Genomic DNA, 17,586 nt, shown 5'->3' with positions numbered 1-17,586 from the left:
TATCATGATGCCACATTGTGGACAATATTGTGCTTAACAAATAACAATGACATGACAGGAGACCCAGCTGTTGGTAGGTTTTATATATTAAGTGATAGTTAGAAGCTGTAGGATTTAACACGTGGCTGCGAAGATGTGAAGTATTTCGCCCGAATGTGACACAGACTAAAAGAAAGAGTTTATCAGTGTTGATAATTGCTCCCGTTTACGGAGATTCGGAATCACCGATTTATTCAAGGCTTACTTCCAACTTCACACGCTCAAACACCACACGCCACACACATTAGCGTTGATCACAGTTGTGATCCTCTCTGGCTTAGAGTAGTGCAACAACATCTGCCTGTCATCTCCTAATAAGGTTTCACACCAACAGCAACTTGTGATGAACAAAGCAGCAAGGATGACCCTTGGCCTCAACATACATGACCACTTCACCCGGCTCTGAAGGCTCTGAACTGGCTCATGGCGAAACCGGTAAATTGCTGAGGCTAGCACTCAAAGCAATCAGGGAAAAGCTATCACAGTTCTTCCAGAAGGACACAGCCTCACAATCCTTGAGGCTGGTTTCTCTTGGCAGACTATACACCCTCAGGATCAAGAAACACAATTATGGAGCAAGATCCCTTTCAGTTCAACGCTGTGTTCCCCGGAGCAACGTAGGCCCAATCCTCAGAAAGAAGCCTAACTACAAATGATTCAGAAATCTACTTCAAAATGATCTTTACAGACAGAGCCTCGCCAATATAGAATCATCCACAGGCGGCTCTGATCCTCCCCTTACATCACAAGACCAGGGCCTCCATATATTCCTGTACCATCGTGTACAGTCATGCTTCTTTTTACATTTTGCGGTGTAACTTGTTAGTCTTTCGTTCAGGGGAGTTGCTAGGTCTGGAAAAGACCCGGGGCTAAGCTGATGTCGGAACTGTTGGGACTGGGGGCTAGCTAGTCTTTTCGCTGTAGCTCCTGAGATTCTATCCGGGGCTACAACCAAAAGATATGGGGCTATAGGCCCCTTACCCCCCCTAGCAACGCCCCTGCTTTCGTTGATGTATGTTGTTTTATCAGACCTAACTTGCACTTTCGGTAACCCGGAATGTTTGCATCCTTATTTCATGTTATTCGTTTTATCTTCCTGCTCTTTACCATTTTCCCTTCTTCCTCTTCATATCCTTCGATCACCTCCTTCCATTCCGGTTCCTCTCTTCATTCCTCCCCTCGCCTCCCACTCCTTTGTCCTCTGGTTTTGGTCTGCATATGTGTGCATGTACACATTGCTGTTAAAATGAACAAAGAAAGGTGCACCCAAGGAACTGCCCTGAGAGTTCATCCTTCATCTTCCCTGGCTGACCGAACTGCTCAGGTTAAGATCAGCCATTCCCTTGAAGCAGCGGCACTGCGGTTCCCTCCTCCCTGAAGCAGCGGTAATCGGTTCCCTCCTGCCTGTAGCAGCAGCACTGTAGTTCCCTCCTCCTTGAAGCAGCAGCACTGCGGTTCCCTCCTTCCTGAAGCAGCAGCACTGCTGTTCCCTCCTCCCTGAAGCAGTGGCACTGCGGTTCCCTACTCCCTGAAGCAGCAGCACTGCGGTTCCCTCCTTGCACCACATCTATTTAATATCTATTTGAAATGATCAACTTTGATTATTAAAGAGCTTGACCTCGCTTTAAACCTTTATGCTAATGACTCCCATTTGAGTAACCACCTCGGAAACAATGGCATAAACCGAAAAATGCCTAAATGTCTAACAGTGGCCTTGGCCTCAATAGACCCAAAGCAGTTTTGCTGCACCTCATAAGCTAACTTACTGGAGTCCAATTTAGGCATTGCAATGCAGCTGCCAATAAAGACACAAATACATAATAAATTGTCCACCATCACTGGGCTCCCCTCAGTTTCCCATTGATAAAGTGAGTGGCGGTCTCTGGGTGGGAGTGGGTGGATTGGGGTTGACGGGGTTGGGGGGTTGACTTCACTTTTCTGGTGGAATTCTTCTGTATTGGAAGCCTGGATTTCTATGCTATGGGGATCCCAGGAGGAATATTGACTTGTGCAAATCACCCTGATGTCAGATTTAGACAAAACAGAAACAGTCAGGGGTCTTAGCATAGCCTCCTCGGCCGACCTCTCTTTTCAGAGCTCAAACGCGCGCATTGGCTAATAAATACATCTATCAGCCACAGGTCCTAACGAAAATGCTTTCTTTTTTAGAACTGAATCACAAAGCTAATAACCACTCAGAAATTAACTTTTCAGTAGAGTCTACAAAAATCTTACAAAGAGTTACTTGCATAAGCCCTAACACATCCAAAGCAGAGTGCCTCGCTCGGTCTTAGGTTGGTGCAACTATGCAAAAGTCCAGGGCATCATTAGCTCTGGGTTGGTCACCGAACCAGCAATGTATTGTCTTTAAGGCCCTTATGCAATAGCCATGGAGCTGTCACACAGACTGGCCCTAGTACCTCATGAACGGTGTAAACCACTACACTCCCTGGAGAAGCTGCTGATGGTCAACCTCAAATATGCTCTTACACCTGCCCCATTCGAAGACAAACAACGGGGGAAAGTCAATTGTCACCACGGGCCCCCACGTTATGGAATAAACCACCACTGTGACTCAGACTCAAGCTTTATCACGCCAAATTCAGGAAGACTCTAAAACGTCTTGATTGCTGAGCAGGCTTCAATCACCCTGATGTCAGATTTCCCCAGATTTTCACAAATCCCCTTTTGTCTGATGGGTCTCTACCAACACTCTTCTGTGATCCTTTGCACTTCTGGGTTCCTGGAAGGCAAGCTTCTCGATGCCCGCTTCCCTCTTCTCCCAGCTGCTCTGGAGCGACGTTGCCCACATGTAGTGATAGGCAAAAATCCAACCAAATAAATACATACAAGCGTCAGGTGTAGCCTGCGGAAGAGTGTGGAACCTACCATTGTTATATAGGCTAAAACAAATGGGTGCCAGGACACGACTCTCTCATTTGGGAAATTATTTGATCGAAACACCCGCTGTGCCACATACTTTTTATGTTTTGTGACTTTGTAAAAAAAGCAATTCTACAATTGTACAATCCCTCATCAATCCCATTGCCACCAGATAAGCGGACATCTTCTTTCCCTCTTTACGATGAAATGCAGTCCGCAGGCTCAGAATGCAAAGCGCGGTGACACACATTCATTGTACAAACTCACGTACAGATTCATGCATTGGTATGTTGTATGTATTCGCCATGCTGGACAGGGCATGCCAACGTGTTAGATTCTACCCAGTCCATGAGACACCCCTGTACAATGTTGCTGAATAACTTAGACTTGCCATCCAGCTGTGAGATTGGTCTGTAGCATGGTATCCATGAACCCCCCCCCCACCACCCTTTTAGAAAGTGGAACAATAATAGCTTTTTCCATGTCTGAAGGATCATGGCAGCCACTGCTACCAAATTAAAGACCCTCGAGAGTATAGGCTAAGTGCATTAACCAATCATCTTCTTTAATTGCTGCAATTGAAAATTACTTTACATCCCTGTTCCTGTTGGTGACAATTTGCCAGAAAAGTCTTGTACCCGTTCTGTGTTTGACCTCTACCAATGCAGCCCAGACATCATTCGTCTCCAATGGATCAACCACTTATACTGTTTACAGGTCTGCAACGAATGGCCCTCCAATGCATGGCAGCCTGCAATACTCCTACCTAAAGCCGGTAAATGGTGTTCTTTTTGCAGGCGCAACTGACCTGTACTAAGAAAAAGACATCTCCACTGCTCTGTAATCAGTTACTAGGCTTCAGGTGTGACATCACTGTGCCTGCTGCTTTAGCCAACACGTAGCAGAATTCCAGCTCCCACTGCAGCACTCAATTAGAGCCATTACACATGTTCCTATTCCCTTTGTTGTAAAATAGCTTTCTGTGACACTTAACAGCCATTAAGTGATAAGGAACTGTTTATAGTAGTATGTGTTGTGTGCAAAGCCAGACTTTAACACTGGAGAGCAAGAACATCCTTGTTATTACCAGTGGTAGAAGTGTAGCAAAAAAAGTAGTGGAGCTGTGGCCCCGATACGGGACAGAGTAGGCAGGAAGGGAGCAATGTGCAATACATTTTTCAAGGGTTGCAGCCATGCTGGTGGACAGCCAATCAAGGCCCTGATTTACAAAAATGTTTTAACATGAACACATTTGTTGAAATAGATCAAATTTACTCTATAACTGCTAGTGGAGAAGTGTGAATAAAGTAGTTGAACTGTAGTGGAGCGCTGCTCCTGACCGTTCCCGCCCACTTCGACCACTGGCTATTACATATTTTAAAGCACAACACAAAAACGTTTTTAGATGCATTATGCTCAACTATTTCTCTGCAACATATTAGAAGCTGTATATTTAGGTTTTTTTATTATTCCAGTTTCTAAATTGATTATATGTAACAGCAGCTGGAAGCTCTATTACATTATATTGAGCAAGAGGCGTTCTATTAAAGGGAATGGCAGTGCATGGCCATGAGGAATCACATATCCCCTACTGTGCACAAAAAACCATTGCACGCCAACTTTACATTCCTTGAACCTATGAAGGATATAGTGGCGGATCTCGTCAGCGACTTGCAATATCCTTATAAAGTATGGTAGGAGGCGCTTTGTTCCCTATATCAGAGAGCGGTGGCAACATTATTTCCAGCAAGGCTGCTTTCCAGGCTGTCCCTTCTGCGTGAGGCCATGATACACGCCGACCTTGCTTGATGTGCCCTGTCACGGCAAAGGACGCCCTGCTGCTCCTGGGCATGGCCACGGGAAAGCACCGCCTCTCTGCCACACACCCCACAGAACACCAACTTTACCTGGGGCTGTGGAGAACTGGGGAATAGAGTGAAATAATGCAAAACAGCAACGGGCAGAGGAATCACGTAATTAGTTACATTGGCATAAATAAACATCTTTCCATACTTTTGATGCCAAAAGGTGACTTAAGACACCATTGTCCATGTGTGCAAACGAATTGACCCTCAAAATACAGAATACGCCTTTACACATCAAAATGGACTTCACTAATTAGGCCAGAATTCCTGACTTGAAGATGCTCCCAGGGTTGTCCATAGGAAGTGGAAAATATCCTAAGATGATTGTTTGCTGTGAACCAGAGTGGTCTGAAAATCCCTAGGCTGGTTCAACTCTGCTGTACCCCTCTTTCTGCTGATCACGCCTGCTTATAACCTGGAAGATGATCTAAATATTGTCATACATGTAAAACCCAGGATATGGTTTAGGAAGTTCTGGTTTCCCCAACTGCTCTTAGTTGCAGTGTTTGGATGGAGAAACCTGAAAATCACATCATAAGAATGTTCACGCATCCGGCCTGGAAACTTCAATGCACTTGTTATTTCATACCTGGCTTAAAGGAAGAGACAACTTTGCCACCGCTTGGAGATGCTAGGTCTTCGAGGTGGCCAGGAAGCTCTACCATGCTTTAAAAGTAAGGACGAACCAAGAGTATGGCTTGCACTATCGCATCTTATTTCCAAGACGGTGAGAGTGGGGTCCAAATAATTCAAGGAAATTGATACTGGAGGGTCTTGTTAGGGACGAGAGTCATTCGAAGCAAGATACTCAGAGTCTTTATAACGGTATTGAATCTGCAAATGCTCAGTGTGTATCCCATGAGTTTGCAGAACCAGTCGCGTATCAAACATGTTCTCAGTCTGAAACTGAGGTGCGTCACACACAGGTGCCAGTAATGAATTTGGATAACTGAAGAGACAAAGGGAACTGTCTTTCATGAGAACAATGAGATGCCACACACGCATGCACGCCCACAGTAATTGGCGTTCGCTTCTCTCTGCATGCTGCGAAAGCAAGCAGGTCTCACCTCTTTCTGGGTCCCAACAACGTAGAATGTCTTCCCTTCATACTTCAGTTTGCAGACATCCGACCTAGAAAAATAAAGAAGTAATTGTGGGAAAATCACAAATGTAGAGCAGATGCAGCAGCAGGGAAGTAGCAGGGAGGTTTCAGATGTGAACACACCATGGCAATCCACCCAATGAGGGATCTCTTTAGCCTGGCAATGCAACAAGCCCGTAATGCATGCTTGCACGGGGCTGTGCTGAAGGACCCCCAAGGAAGTGAGGAAGCCAGTTGTAGACCCCACGCAATGCACCTAAAATGCGATTGCCGCGCATACGCGCAGTGGCCTGCTGGGAATGTGCAATGCATGCAACAGGGCAGAGCAGGTAATTATACAGAGCAACACCATCTGAGCATAACGACCAATCCAGGAAACAGTAGCAAACTAGTCTTGCAGGGAGTACTTTGCATTGGACAACAATCACGGACCACGACTTTGATCATCAGCAACACTGTGGTGGGTGGTGGACATTCCTGAAAATGATCAGACACTGTCAGTATCTATGTTTCCGAATCGAATCCTAAAGAGCCAGTCACAAAAGAAAATCTGCTCACAACACACACAGCATTTGCCCCTAAATGATCGAGGCCAATGAAGTCACTGCAGCTGATGAATCCTCCCAATCAAAATGCAAATAACTAGGACTGACATTGTAGACTTGAGATCTCCTATAATCCTGGGATAATTGCATAGCAGTGTGAAATTGCTTTGATCTCCCACGCAGGAAATCCCACATGCATGACTAACTGTTCATCTCACAGGATCTAGGATTAATCCTCTTTTTTTATTTCAGAAGGCATTATTTTATAATCACTGTTGACATGTATAGATGTCATAAACGATAAATATATCTTCAATTCAGTACATATTTGTATAGAGCCCTGGGGTGGTGGGGTAAGCTTCTTTTAAAAGTATTCTTTAAAGCCCTATGAAGCCAGAATAGTGCTTAGAACATCAAGTGTACTTGCTGCTGTCTGTGGAACCATGTCTGCATTCTTGGACAACAGGTTATTCCCCGGCCCAATGGCTGTTCAATCCAACTGCCTGCTTCTGTCTAGTCCTGTGACTCCCTCATCTCACATAAAGCTGAAGGAATGGTAGGGAGGAATTTACTAATGGAACTGGGACGAAAACGTTGCCTGCTATTAACCATTACTCCATCTCAAGTTGAAGTCTCCTTGCAAGGAAAACAGGTCACATAACACCAGGAAGACCAAGCTAGCAATGGTTAATTAAATGTGACTGTGCCGAATGTGCCACATAGGATATCCTGTTTCTTTGGTAACAGGGAAAACGCAACTAAAACCACATCTTAGTAGACAATTGCCATTAGGCCAATCCAATATGCACACTGTTTCACCATGAGGGCTTCTGCTCGGGAGCTCTAGGCAACTTTCATTGGATCCCTCAGAAGAGGTCCTTATGCCCCGTAGGAGGTTCCTGGGACTCGCGTGACAGGGATTCACAGACAATGAGGGGTCATAGTGGTGTGGATATGGCTCCCACCTCCCATTACTCTCTCACCTGCTTCCTCCGATGCCCAGAAATAACATTCTCTGCCACCCTCTGGACTCATGGCACCGCTCATGAGTGACTCAGTTATCCTCATTCATTCCCAGCTGCTTCCCTTTTCTAAACAGCCCGATAAGGGTTGCCATGCTAGCTCATGTGGCCTCTGCCGGCATCTCCCCTAATGCATTAGCCGCCATATCCTGTGGCCCTCCACTCCCAGCTTTCGATTTGCAGATGTTAGCAAGGTGAGGGATGGGGAGCGTGCCTCAGACATACAAGGCATCATCGTTTAGCAGAGGTGACAGACATAAACCCATGATGACACTGTACTATTTCCCAAAATCACCATTAGGGCATTAGAGGTAAGCCATCCTGAAAGCCAGTCAGGTTTCAACTAAAAAGTGAGGCTAGCATTTCCATCAATGACTCGCTAAAATACGAGATTTCGAGATCTGAATAGACAACATACAGAACAACGCATATCTGTTCTATTAAAACATTAATCACAGAAATATTTTATTTTTCCTCTAACAGATACACTTTGATCAGATATTAATTAAAGACATCACTAGACAATTAACTCAACTTCAAGAGGCGCACGGTGATGGAGTCCTTGCTCATTCATTCATTCATTCATTCATTCATTCATTCATTCACTCATGTCTTTAACTGTGAAAGGAGACGTGGCCGTGAATGGGGCTTGCGTTGAAAGTCTTTTACAATTGTACATTATGAGAGTGGAAAGTGTATTTACTTGCATTCACTGCATGTTCATGGTTGTTTATAATCACTGTTAAGGTTTCAGATGTTGTGCATTCTATTATATAGGTAAAGTGATTTCTGCATTTCAGCACTGTACATATAGGAGCAAATATGAATATAACTGTGTGTATGTCGTAAGTTTTCTTAGACCGACAAGTAATCATATGCCATTTCTGAATGCATTAAATCATTCAGTGGTTGCATTTCATTGTAATAACTGAGCAAATTAGGGCTCAAGCTCCTCAAAGGTTGACATTCCTAAAGTGCACTGGAAGCGGAAAATATTGCCGAACACTGGCCCTCCTCGTCAATTATCTCCCTCATGCTACCAACTTGTGGGAAGGTGGCGGTTCAGTACCGGAGAAGGTACTACCTCCCCTGTTAGGCAACAGTGGAAGTGGCAATATCTTGACACAGCTCCCTTATGCCAAGTCAGTCCCGGGCTATCATACATGCCCTCCTCCCCTCACCTAAGTTCCGGCATTCGTAACCAGGGACCCATTTGAAATAATTCCCCTAAAGCCTAGCTGAGACTAGATGATGGACATCAGGGACAGTATATGCTTATGCCATCTTTAACTGAACCCGCTGGAAAAATAGGCATCTCCGGAGCTACCATCAAGTGTGTATCGTGTGAGAAACCTGACGGTATTCTCCCAAGTAGACCTCGCGAAACGCTTATTCAGGTGGCATGGGGAGGTCTGGCACTCTCAGATCCCAACCCTGGGGGTGGACGAGCGAGGGAGAATCACCTGGGTGGGGAATGCCTGGGGTTATGCTCTGGGAAATGCCCCAGGTGAGGCGCGGTACAACATCACGGAAGACGGAGAGGAGGACGAAGTCCCTGAGATTTTCTTTTGGTATTCCACATCTACCTCCCTTTCATCCAAAGAAGCTCCCATAATAAAACCCAACCACCCTACAACCTCTGGTAAACCAACTATGAGTACAGACCACATTAGACTTGAAAACCACATCTCCCCGAATCCCTGTATTCCCTTTTCTACCTGAATACTCCCAACCCTTCTTCTCGTCCCTCTGATTATTCTTTTTGGAACACCCATTCTACTAGGACAAAATGCTACCATTCCCACAATCCCCCTTGTTTATTTCAGGAATAGTCATTCCTGTCTATCTCACAAATCCTATCAATCGCACCTTTTTAAGTTTATCAAACCCCTCGTACAAAAGCTATAATTTCATATAACACCTTTTTGCAATCCTAACACACAGAACATTTAGAAACTACCTCTCCCCTTTTCTGACACCAGCACTTTCTCAAAATAGAGAAAACGATGGACTAACCCTAAAACTGTTTACCTGACATGTCCCAACGCAAGGGTCAGGCAACGTCAGGCAATTGACCTGAATCACACACAACCAGAGGCGTTGCTAGGGGGGGGCTTAGGGGCTGATGGCCCTTTCTTTTCCCCACAGGGATAAAAGGTGGAGCACAAGAGCACAAGTTAAGCAAGGCAGACTGCACAACGTGTGAGCTAACTCAGCACAGCAGTTCAAGAGGAAGGGAAAGATGGCGAATACTGACAGGGTGACAAGGAGAGAAGTAACCTTGCCCTTTCCAATCAAGGCCTGTGAAACCTCCACAGATAGAAACATAAGACCACAAACTATAGCCAGCGTATGTTGCAGCAGATGTCTACGGTACGCAAGATCCTACTCCTCTGATAACCAAGCCGGGGAAGGATGCTGGTCTCGGTGTTACCAACCTTGACTCCAAGGATAAAGAAATGCAAGCGGTTCATCACATCCGGTGAGTCGAGGGGAGAATTGATTAGAAACCGAACTGTGTTGAACGAAAAGTAGCCAACAGCTAATTTGAACTTTGAAAGACTTAAACATACGATTGAGGAACAAGGGGGAAAACCAGCAAAAGAGGAGGCTGGCATCTCACGGGTGCTCAACTAGGAAACTCTGGACGATTACCCGATGGTAGAAACTACCATAACCAGAAGCACTTGGGAAGAGGCAAAAAGAGGTCAAAGTGGTCATACAGGGGTCTTGTAAAATCCTCTGTACCGTCGAAAGTCTTTGACCGACACATGATTGCAAAGATAAGGGAAATGAGTCCTGCTTGGTGAAATGAGCATATGAACAGTGTGATAAAGTTGGCAAGAAGTGAACCCGGTGGAGGAATGCTAACGAGAGGGAACAAAGTCTAAAGTCCCATAGCGAACTGTTTGGTAAAAGGTTGGCAAGAGTTAACCCAGCAGAGGGATGCTAACAAAAAGGGGCAAAGTTCAAAGTCCCGAAGTACAGTGAACTGTTTGTAGAAGTTGGCGAAAGTGAACCAGCAAGAGGGTAGCCGACAATCGGAGACAAAGACTGCAGTACTGTTTGAAAGGACTTTAAAGGTAAGAGGTATTGGAAGACCAGGGGAAGTGAAATGACCCCCTGGTCAAGTGGGCCGAGCCCGGTCGAGGGAGATCCAGGGGTGAAAAGTCATCACCCAAAGTTCATTGAGAAAGGAACTGTTCAATTGATTGGTTGAATACGATACGTGATGGGTCGGCGCCTGTAAGAGGGGGACCCAAGGGTGAAGCCATCACTCAATGTGAACTGTGGAAAATAACTTTTTGTTTGTTTTTGTTTGTTGGATAAATCAGGCCTCGAAGGCAAGAGACTTTTTAGTGAAAAGAGACTTTACCATCGAAGAACCTGATAGCTGGAACGGAACTGTCGGAGCGTGCTGAGAAAGCTCGAGTGTGTGCTGTGCTTCAAGGTGCCACCTTGTCCCTTGCTGAAAATGTGGGGAAGGGAGACCTTGCCAATCACATCCTGACTTATTATTTGGAACACTTCTTTTCTTTATTGAAACTCTATCCCACACTCTTTCTATATTTAGTTGTAAGAATTGGCAATAGGTTTTTCTTTAGTATAGGACCTTTTATTTTGACACAACACCCTAGGACTGCCTTATTTTTCATTTGATGGTTGATGCTTGCTCCCATCTTAGATTTAGGTTTAGGTTAGGCATTTTTCCACCCTACATTTATTGTTCAATAAACACCCATGAACTGTGATCACTTGTGTCTGTCTTTACTGTTGCCACCATGAGTTCCTTACAATCGCCAATACAAGGTATAAAGAGGTGCACATTTCTTACCGTTGGTCGTGTCCTTGGGATTCCACAAACATTGCTCTATCTCTTGTCAAGGAATCATAGACTCCTAGGGGAAAGGCAACCCCTTGGACATTGTAATGGAAAAGATTCACGGCACAATCAAGTGGAATCAGAGGCTGAGCGAAATATCTTCAAAGACACCAAACCCAATGGCACTTATCCAAAACTCCATTGTTCTTTCAGAGCAGGCTGAGACACCTCTTCTTGTACTGATTTCTCTGCAGGACCCAGTGAATTCTAAGCACATCATAAAAGATAACTGGAGAATTAGGGATTGGTTGAAATGCAACAATGAATGAATATAAACATGAGAACAATTTGTCTCTTGAAAAAACACTGCAGAGTTAGGATGACGAAGAAAGATGGATACGACTAAACATTCTTCCTGACCTCTTAGAAAGCTATCTTCTGTCCGAAAACCTGTAGCAGAAATGGGAACTTGGGGTCAGAGTCCTGAGTATGAAGGTCAGGATATATTGAAGACCCCAGGAAAGATGAGGCTTCCTAGTCCTGCAAGATGTTGCTTAATTGCCGTATTGAACAATGAAACACTCCTATTTGGGAGAGTTGAGGGGGCTGCTGAATACTTCTGAAAGTGTCCAACTTTATGCCTGAGAAGGCGGCATTTTCTCATCAAGAATAAGCAACAAAATCATATTCATTCCTTTATGAAATGCGAAGCAATCGAATCCCGGCTCGCCTCACTGAGTCTCCCATTGCGAAAGGTGATGACTGAAAGCCACTTGAGAAACCAATATTGCAGGTTCTGGAAACAAGGGGTTAAATGTTTCTCCCTCATTCTTTATGTCCAGTTTGTATGGCAAGGTTAGAGCCTAATTATACTCCAATATAGGAGATACGCATTTCTCCACTGTTGTGCCCCAACTGTTATTACTGCAATAGCGAAGGAACATTGTATTGAATGACCATTTCATTTGCTGATGGATCAACATGGAAAAAGGAAAGACCAATATTCCCAATTGGATTCCAGTTAGATATGCAACACAGTAAATACCCCAAATTGGGAGTAGGTATCAAGTACCACTGAGGCACACATTCCAATTAAATGGAATGTACACATGGAAAAACGAATGCTCTCCCAAGGGGTCAAAAGAAATGTAAGGCATGTAAGGCCTTCACTGTGCTCGGTAGATACCATTACCAAAACTAAAGAAGGGCTCGGTACAAAGATGAACATAATGTTTTAGTATGTTCAAAACATTAACAGGAACAAAAACACAGTGTATAATACGGTGCAGTGCAAGTTTATACTTGTGAGTCTGCGTGGAAAGGAAAGACATAATTTTGAGGCTCGTGCCGCCACTCTCCAGCCACGGTCCTCCTGGATTTGTCTTGCACACTCACTAATTGGCTAGAAAGAATACAAATACACATAAGCATACTGTGCTCCAGCAAGAAAGAACTCACACAGAATCCACCTGTAAATTATTCCTTTGGATCACAAAGGAGAACAGCGGGTCATTTGAATTCCTCTGGGCCAGCCACAAGACCTACTGCAGGAATAGGTCAAGATGAGTGCAGCAGTTGGTCCACTCAAACAACCATCCATGAACATCTGATCAGGCAGCACTTGGCAATCAGTCATCCCTGCTCTAACAAGGAATGTGTTACTCAGCGTGGAGTTCCCAAGCTCTGCGAGTCAATCCATTGGCTCTGCAGAATTTCCTTGAAATCTGACCTGTCCACACAAGCGTGCAACTGTTAGGCAGAACGGTGGGATCCTGCTTCAGAGCACCCAAGACCTTCTCCTGAATGCATTGGATCTGCCTGGATGCAAAGGCAATAGATCATTGTTCTACAATAAACTAGGATGCTAGGTTTCTCTGCAACACTTTCTACCTCACCCGCTAGTATCACTAGTATCAATACCCTTTTGGAAGGCCTTCTGGCTACTTCCCTGGCACTGTTAAGATGTGTCCTGCATGTTGCAGCTTGACTCATCAGAGGACTCTGGCTAATTTGAACACATCACCGCGACCCTCATCAAACTGCACTAGCTCTCGCTACAAGCACATATCACCTTCAAATTCTGCAGCATGATCTAAAAGGCTGTCGCCTTGAAATTCTCAAGCTACCTCACTGAGAAATTCTGCATCTCTGGAGGCCTACCATGTACAAGAAGTAAGGACATGTGAGGATTTAAACTCTGCCAGTGCAGGAAGGAAAGACCCAGAGGATTGGTCTTCTCTGTCTATGCCACAAGAATTTGGAACCCTCCTACCCCCCGTCAACACCAGACTCAACCCTTCACTTCTACATTTCAGGTAGGAGCTCAAAATCCTCCTAATCATGGAACGGCTCCCCCCTAACACTTAGGCCCACACACTCTCTACTCCCCACCCTACCTAAGACTGGGTGATCTGCTCTCCACTCTTTCCTCCCCTGGTTGATTGTTGATCTCTTGCAGCCAAATTGCCCTCACTCCCCATGCCCCATTGTTAGCTCCCTGCTGCCCTGTATCTCTGCTTCCCACACCGTGTCCTTCCCCTATGATTTGTAAAGTGCTCTGTTACTTCCCGAAGTTACGTCTGCACTCAATAAATAGCCAAATAATACAAATAATAATAATATAATAATAATAACAATACACTCAAGGTATGCAGCAAAGAACACTGAAATGGCTTCATGGCAACATGCTCATCACAACAGTTAAGTAATAAAACCAGATCAATAAATAAAGAAGAATTAGGAGACAGTGGAATAATTTTAAATTTAAAGAAGTCCTACAAAGTGCAAAAGGGCTTCTGATGGTTGAACTCGGTGGCTACCTGTCTTACAGGAAGACATACTGTAGACTAGGAAGCATTCCTGGTTTTTAGGTTGCTAATCTCTCTTCATTATATTATATTGTAAATTTGGAACAACGTGGGAAAACATTGACTATAAATGGCTGGGCAATGGAATGGCCCTGCCTCATTAGTTAAGTAGGTTTCCGTAGAAATAATCAAATTTTAAAAAGTGAATGGAGAAATGACCGCAATTTTCTTACCAATTTTTTTTTTTTAATGTTGGGACTTTTTACTAAAATATAGGTGTGGGGTGGGGTAAAGGTAATGGTAGCTCTAGGGCAGTTCTCGATGAATTGTCATTTCAACATTAATAGTATAATATTTTGAAACGTACAAATGGTGCCCATAAAGGAACCCTTCCAAAGGATGATCGAGGAGAGTGAGAGGACCAGAGGGATCGTTGCCAAGTAGGACGATGTTCCTTGCAGCAGTTGCTACTCCTGATTGATCCACGTGTTGGCCAAGATCATCTCCGGTGAGGGTTGTGAACCGCGTTGCTGCCATGATGCTCTTTTGCATCTTTTCAATGAAGATCACCAGGCACGGAAATCAAGTAGTCATTTGATAGGAGATAGCATTGACTCTCTTTGATATTAGGTGAGGTTACTCCAAGTTTGTTTGTTTGAAAAAGGTATGCATAGAAACGTTTTATTAAAGATGCCTGATGTTAGAAACATTCACACATGTTGTGAAGGATTTTGCAATGAGAAAAAACCTGCAGGGTTAGAGAATGAAATAATAATGACTCTGTAGCTTAGTGAACTTAGAGCAATACAGGGAAGATTGAGGAGTATGTTGGACAATTGCGATGTGGTCAAAAAGTCAGTAAACCAGTTAGTTCAAAACAATGTGAAGATAGGGGTCACCCAGGCAAAGAAGTTACCTAGGGCAGACTCATGTGTGATAGATAGAAAAATGCTCCTTTGACAGCTCACTGGTTATAGATATTACCCTGTCAGGGCAACAGAAAGTTTCTGTAGGGTTTGCATGTACACCAGAAATATGCCCCATGTCAAAGCGACTACCCATTACTGTAGGCCCCTTTACAGATAAATGCCACTTCTTGCTAACATTCAATTGTGGAGAGAACATATTGGGACTGAAATGTGTTGAATATGTTGAAAGAATTGTATGCAATGATTAATTGCAGCACTGATGGTGTATACTTAACAAGGTCCCAGCATTGCCTTCTGATTTGGCTAGGAAAGGTGTTATTGAAGACATCTCTGACAGCAATTGTAACGGCACAATTTTGCCCGTTTTCAAGGAGCATACCATTCTGTGATTGCTGCATTGACCTTTAATACCTCGAGGATACACTGAGAGTACTAGCATGTACAGTAGGGCTCTTAAGGTACAGATTGATAGATTACAGTTGCAACAATATGGCACATTGTTACTAGTTGCAGCAGACTCCTGTGAAGTATGCCAGAAGGGCACTATTAGTCAACTGAAGGATCTTGCAAATTCAGGTCAGAATTGTCAACATGAGGTTGCCCATGTAGGATACCTCTTGTTGAAGGAGGGTAGGAGCATTGTTCCAGAGAAAGTACATGTTGCATCACCATTGCCATGGGATGCTCACTGTCAGAACACTTTTGTCATACTGAAAACAGTTTTGTATTGTGCTCCAGTCTTGAGGATTTCTAATTATGTCAAAAGGGTTGTCATATTTATATGTAAAAGATGGATGTCCATTAGGATATTTTTCCTTTACATTGGGTCCTGTTGGCTATGGGCTAGCTGTCTTAGAGCAGTAGCTACAGCAGTTGCATCATGTAAAGAAAGTGAAGGCATGTTGCCTCACACAGTTGAAATGTTAGTTACAGGCACCCAGATACCTTGGGTTTGGTGCACAATATAAATAAATAAACAAACAAACAGGCACATGTGACATCAGCTCGAATTATGAACTCACTCTGTTCACAGCACACATTAGGATCACAAGATGTAACCTATTGAGCACAGCTGTAAGTGATTTCAATCCGGCACACACCGATGTCAAAGCCCAGCATGTAGTGCAAAATTGAAATCCTTATTTATTTTGTCTATAAGTTCAATATTCTGAACGATATACCACCCATATCACACCCTTCTCCTGGAATCCCCCGCCATCCCCCGGTCACACTGAACCAGGAATCAGGCTGGTTTGCAAAGGTAAATATGTATTTATGTATCTAAAGTTTAATCACAACATATTTTAATGGGTAAACAACAATCACCAATGGGGTGACAGACAACTGAATAATATCTTTAATACACTAGGAATAGGTAATAAGCAAAACAAATTCAGCACAGAAAATAATACTTTTGTGTTGGTTCAGATCAGATAACACTATGGTTAGAGGTTCCCCCTGCAACACCCCCTCAACCCCCAATAGGCAATGTAAAGAGATGGGAGGAGAGAGCAGGTATTCAGGAATGGCACAAATCAAACAGAATATCAGTCCCATTTTCCTCCAGCAAACACAAGAGAAAAACGGAATTGACTTTTCAGCTGTGACACTGGCTTTCAAAATTGTCTTTAGAATGGACTGGGCAAAACCACCAAATGTGGTCAAAAATACTGAAATTGTTATACATTCCTATGGGAGCTGCTTTGAACAGTTGCACACAATCACAAGCAATGATTTGGTCAGCAGAAAACAATAGAAATCTTAAGGTCCAAGTCGGAAGCATTTTAGAGCTATTTCACACGTGTAAACCTTTCCGATTTTTAAAATCGCGGCAAACTTTTCATTGTGCGATATTCGCAATAATATGAGAATCACTGTTTTGGGTTCTATGGATAGCTACAGATGTCAGTAGTAGTTGAAATTTCGCTTCTATCACAAAAACTGAGGGTGTTATAGAGGTTTTAGTAAAGGTCGTTTTTTCGAAATAGGCGCGATAATGGAAAACAGAAATGCACTTTTGAAAATGACAAATGGGTTTGCTTACACTAGAGGATGACTATGAAAAAGCAAAGACCACACAGGGATCTTACAGTCACTTGATCAGGGTGACCCGCCTGCTAAGGAAACTCGACTTCTTCAGATGGGAAAAGGGTCAGCACAAAGATAGTTCTAACAGTACTTGTTCTGAAGGAAAGATAGGATGGGTTTGAGATAGGGATAGGACAAAGTAAATATACTAAGGGTCACAGTTCTTCCTATTAATACTCACAGGATCAGTTTTTAAATTGGACCGTCAGTTCTGGTCATGGATTCGGTGTGTGTTAAAAAGCAGGTTGCAGGCTCTTTAGATTAACTTCATGTACATTTATTTGCAGCTTAATAGTTACAGTTCCACATGAAGACATAAAGGACTTAAGCTGAGACAACACCGGCTCCCATCACCCAGGGTGGGCCGGCTGTAACTGCCAGTACACAGAACACTCACCCAGAACATTCCATCATCCACTCATAAACATTCCACATGACATCACAAGCTACCTCACCTCAGACAGGCACAATACAACACACCTC

At 43.9% G+C, this 17,586-nt stretch overlaps 1 protein-coding gene across 1 annotated transcript in view; it reads right to left on the bottom strand.

Annotated features, from left to right (window-relative positions):
* The window catches only part of FRMD3 (FERM domain containing 3), a 924,195-nt gene that overhangs the window by 127,789 nt on the left and 778,820 nt on the right, over positions 1-17,586 (bottom strand). Inside the window, exon 9 of the mRNA XM_069625881.1 lies at positions 5,855-5,918. Coding sequence (XP_069481982.1) covers positions 5,855-5,918 — 64 coding nt within the window. The remainder of the gene's footprint in view (positions 1-5,854; positions 5,919-17,586) is intronic.

Source organism: Ambystoma mexicanum, chromosome 6p, assembly GCF_040938575.1.
Source record: "Ambystoma mexicanum isolate Mex_15411 chromosome 6p, UKY_AmexF1_1, whole genome shotgun sequence".
Classification (NCBI taxonomy): Eukaryota; Metazoa; Chordata; class Amphibia; order Caudata; family Ambystomatidae; genus Ambystoma; species Ambystoma mexicanum.
This window is presented reverse-complemented; position numbering and strand designations above follow the sequence as displayed.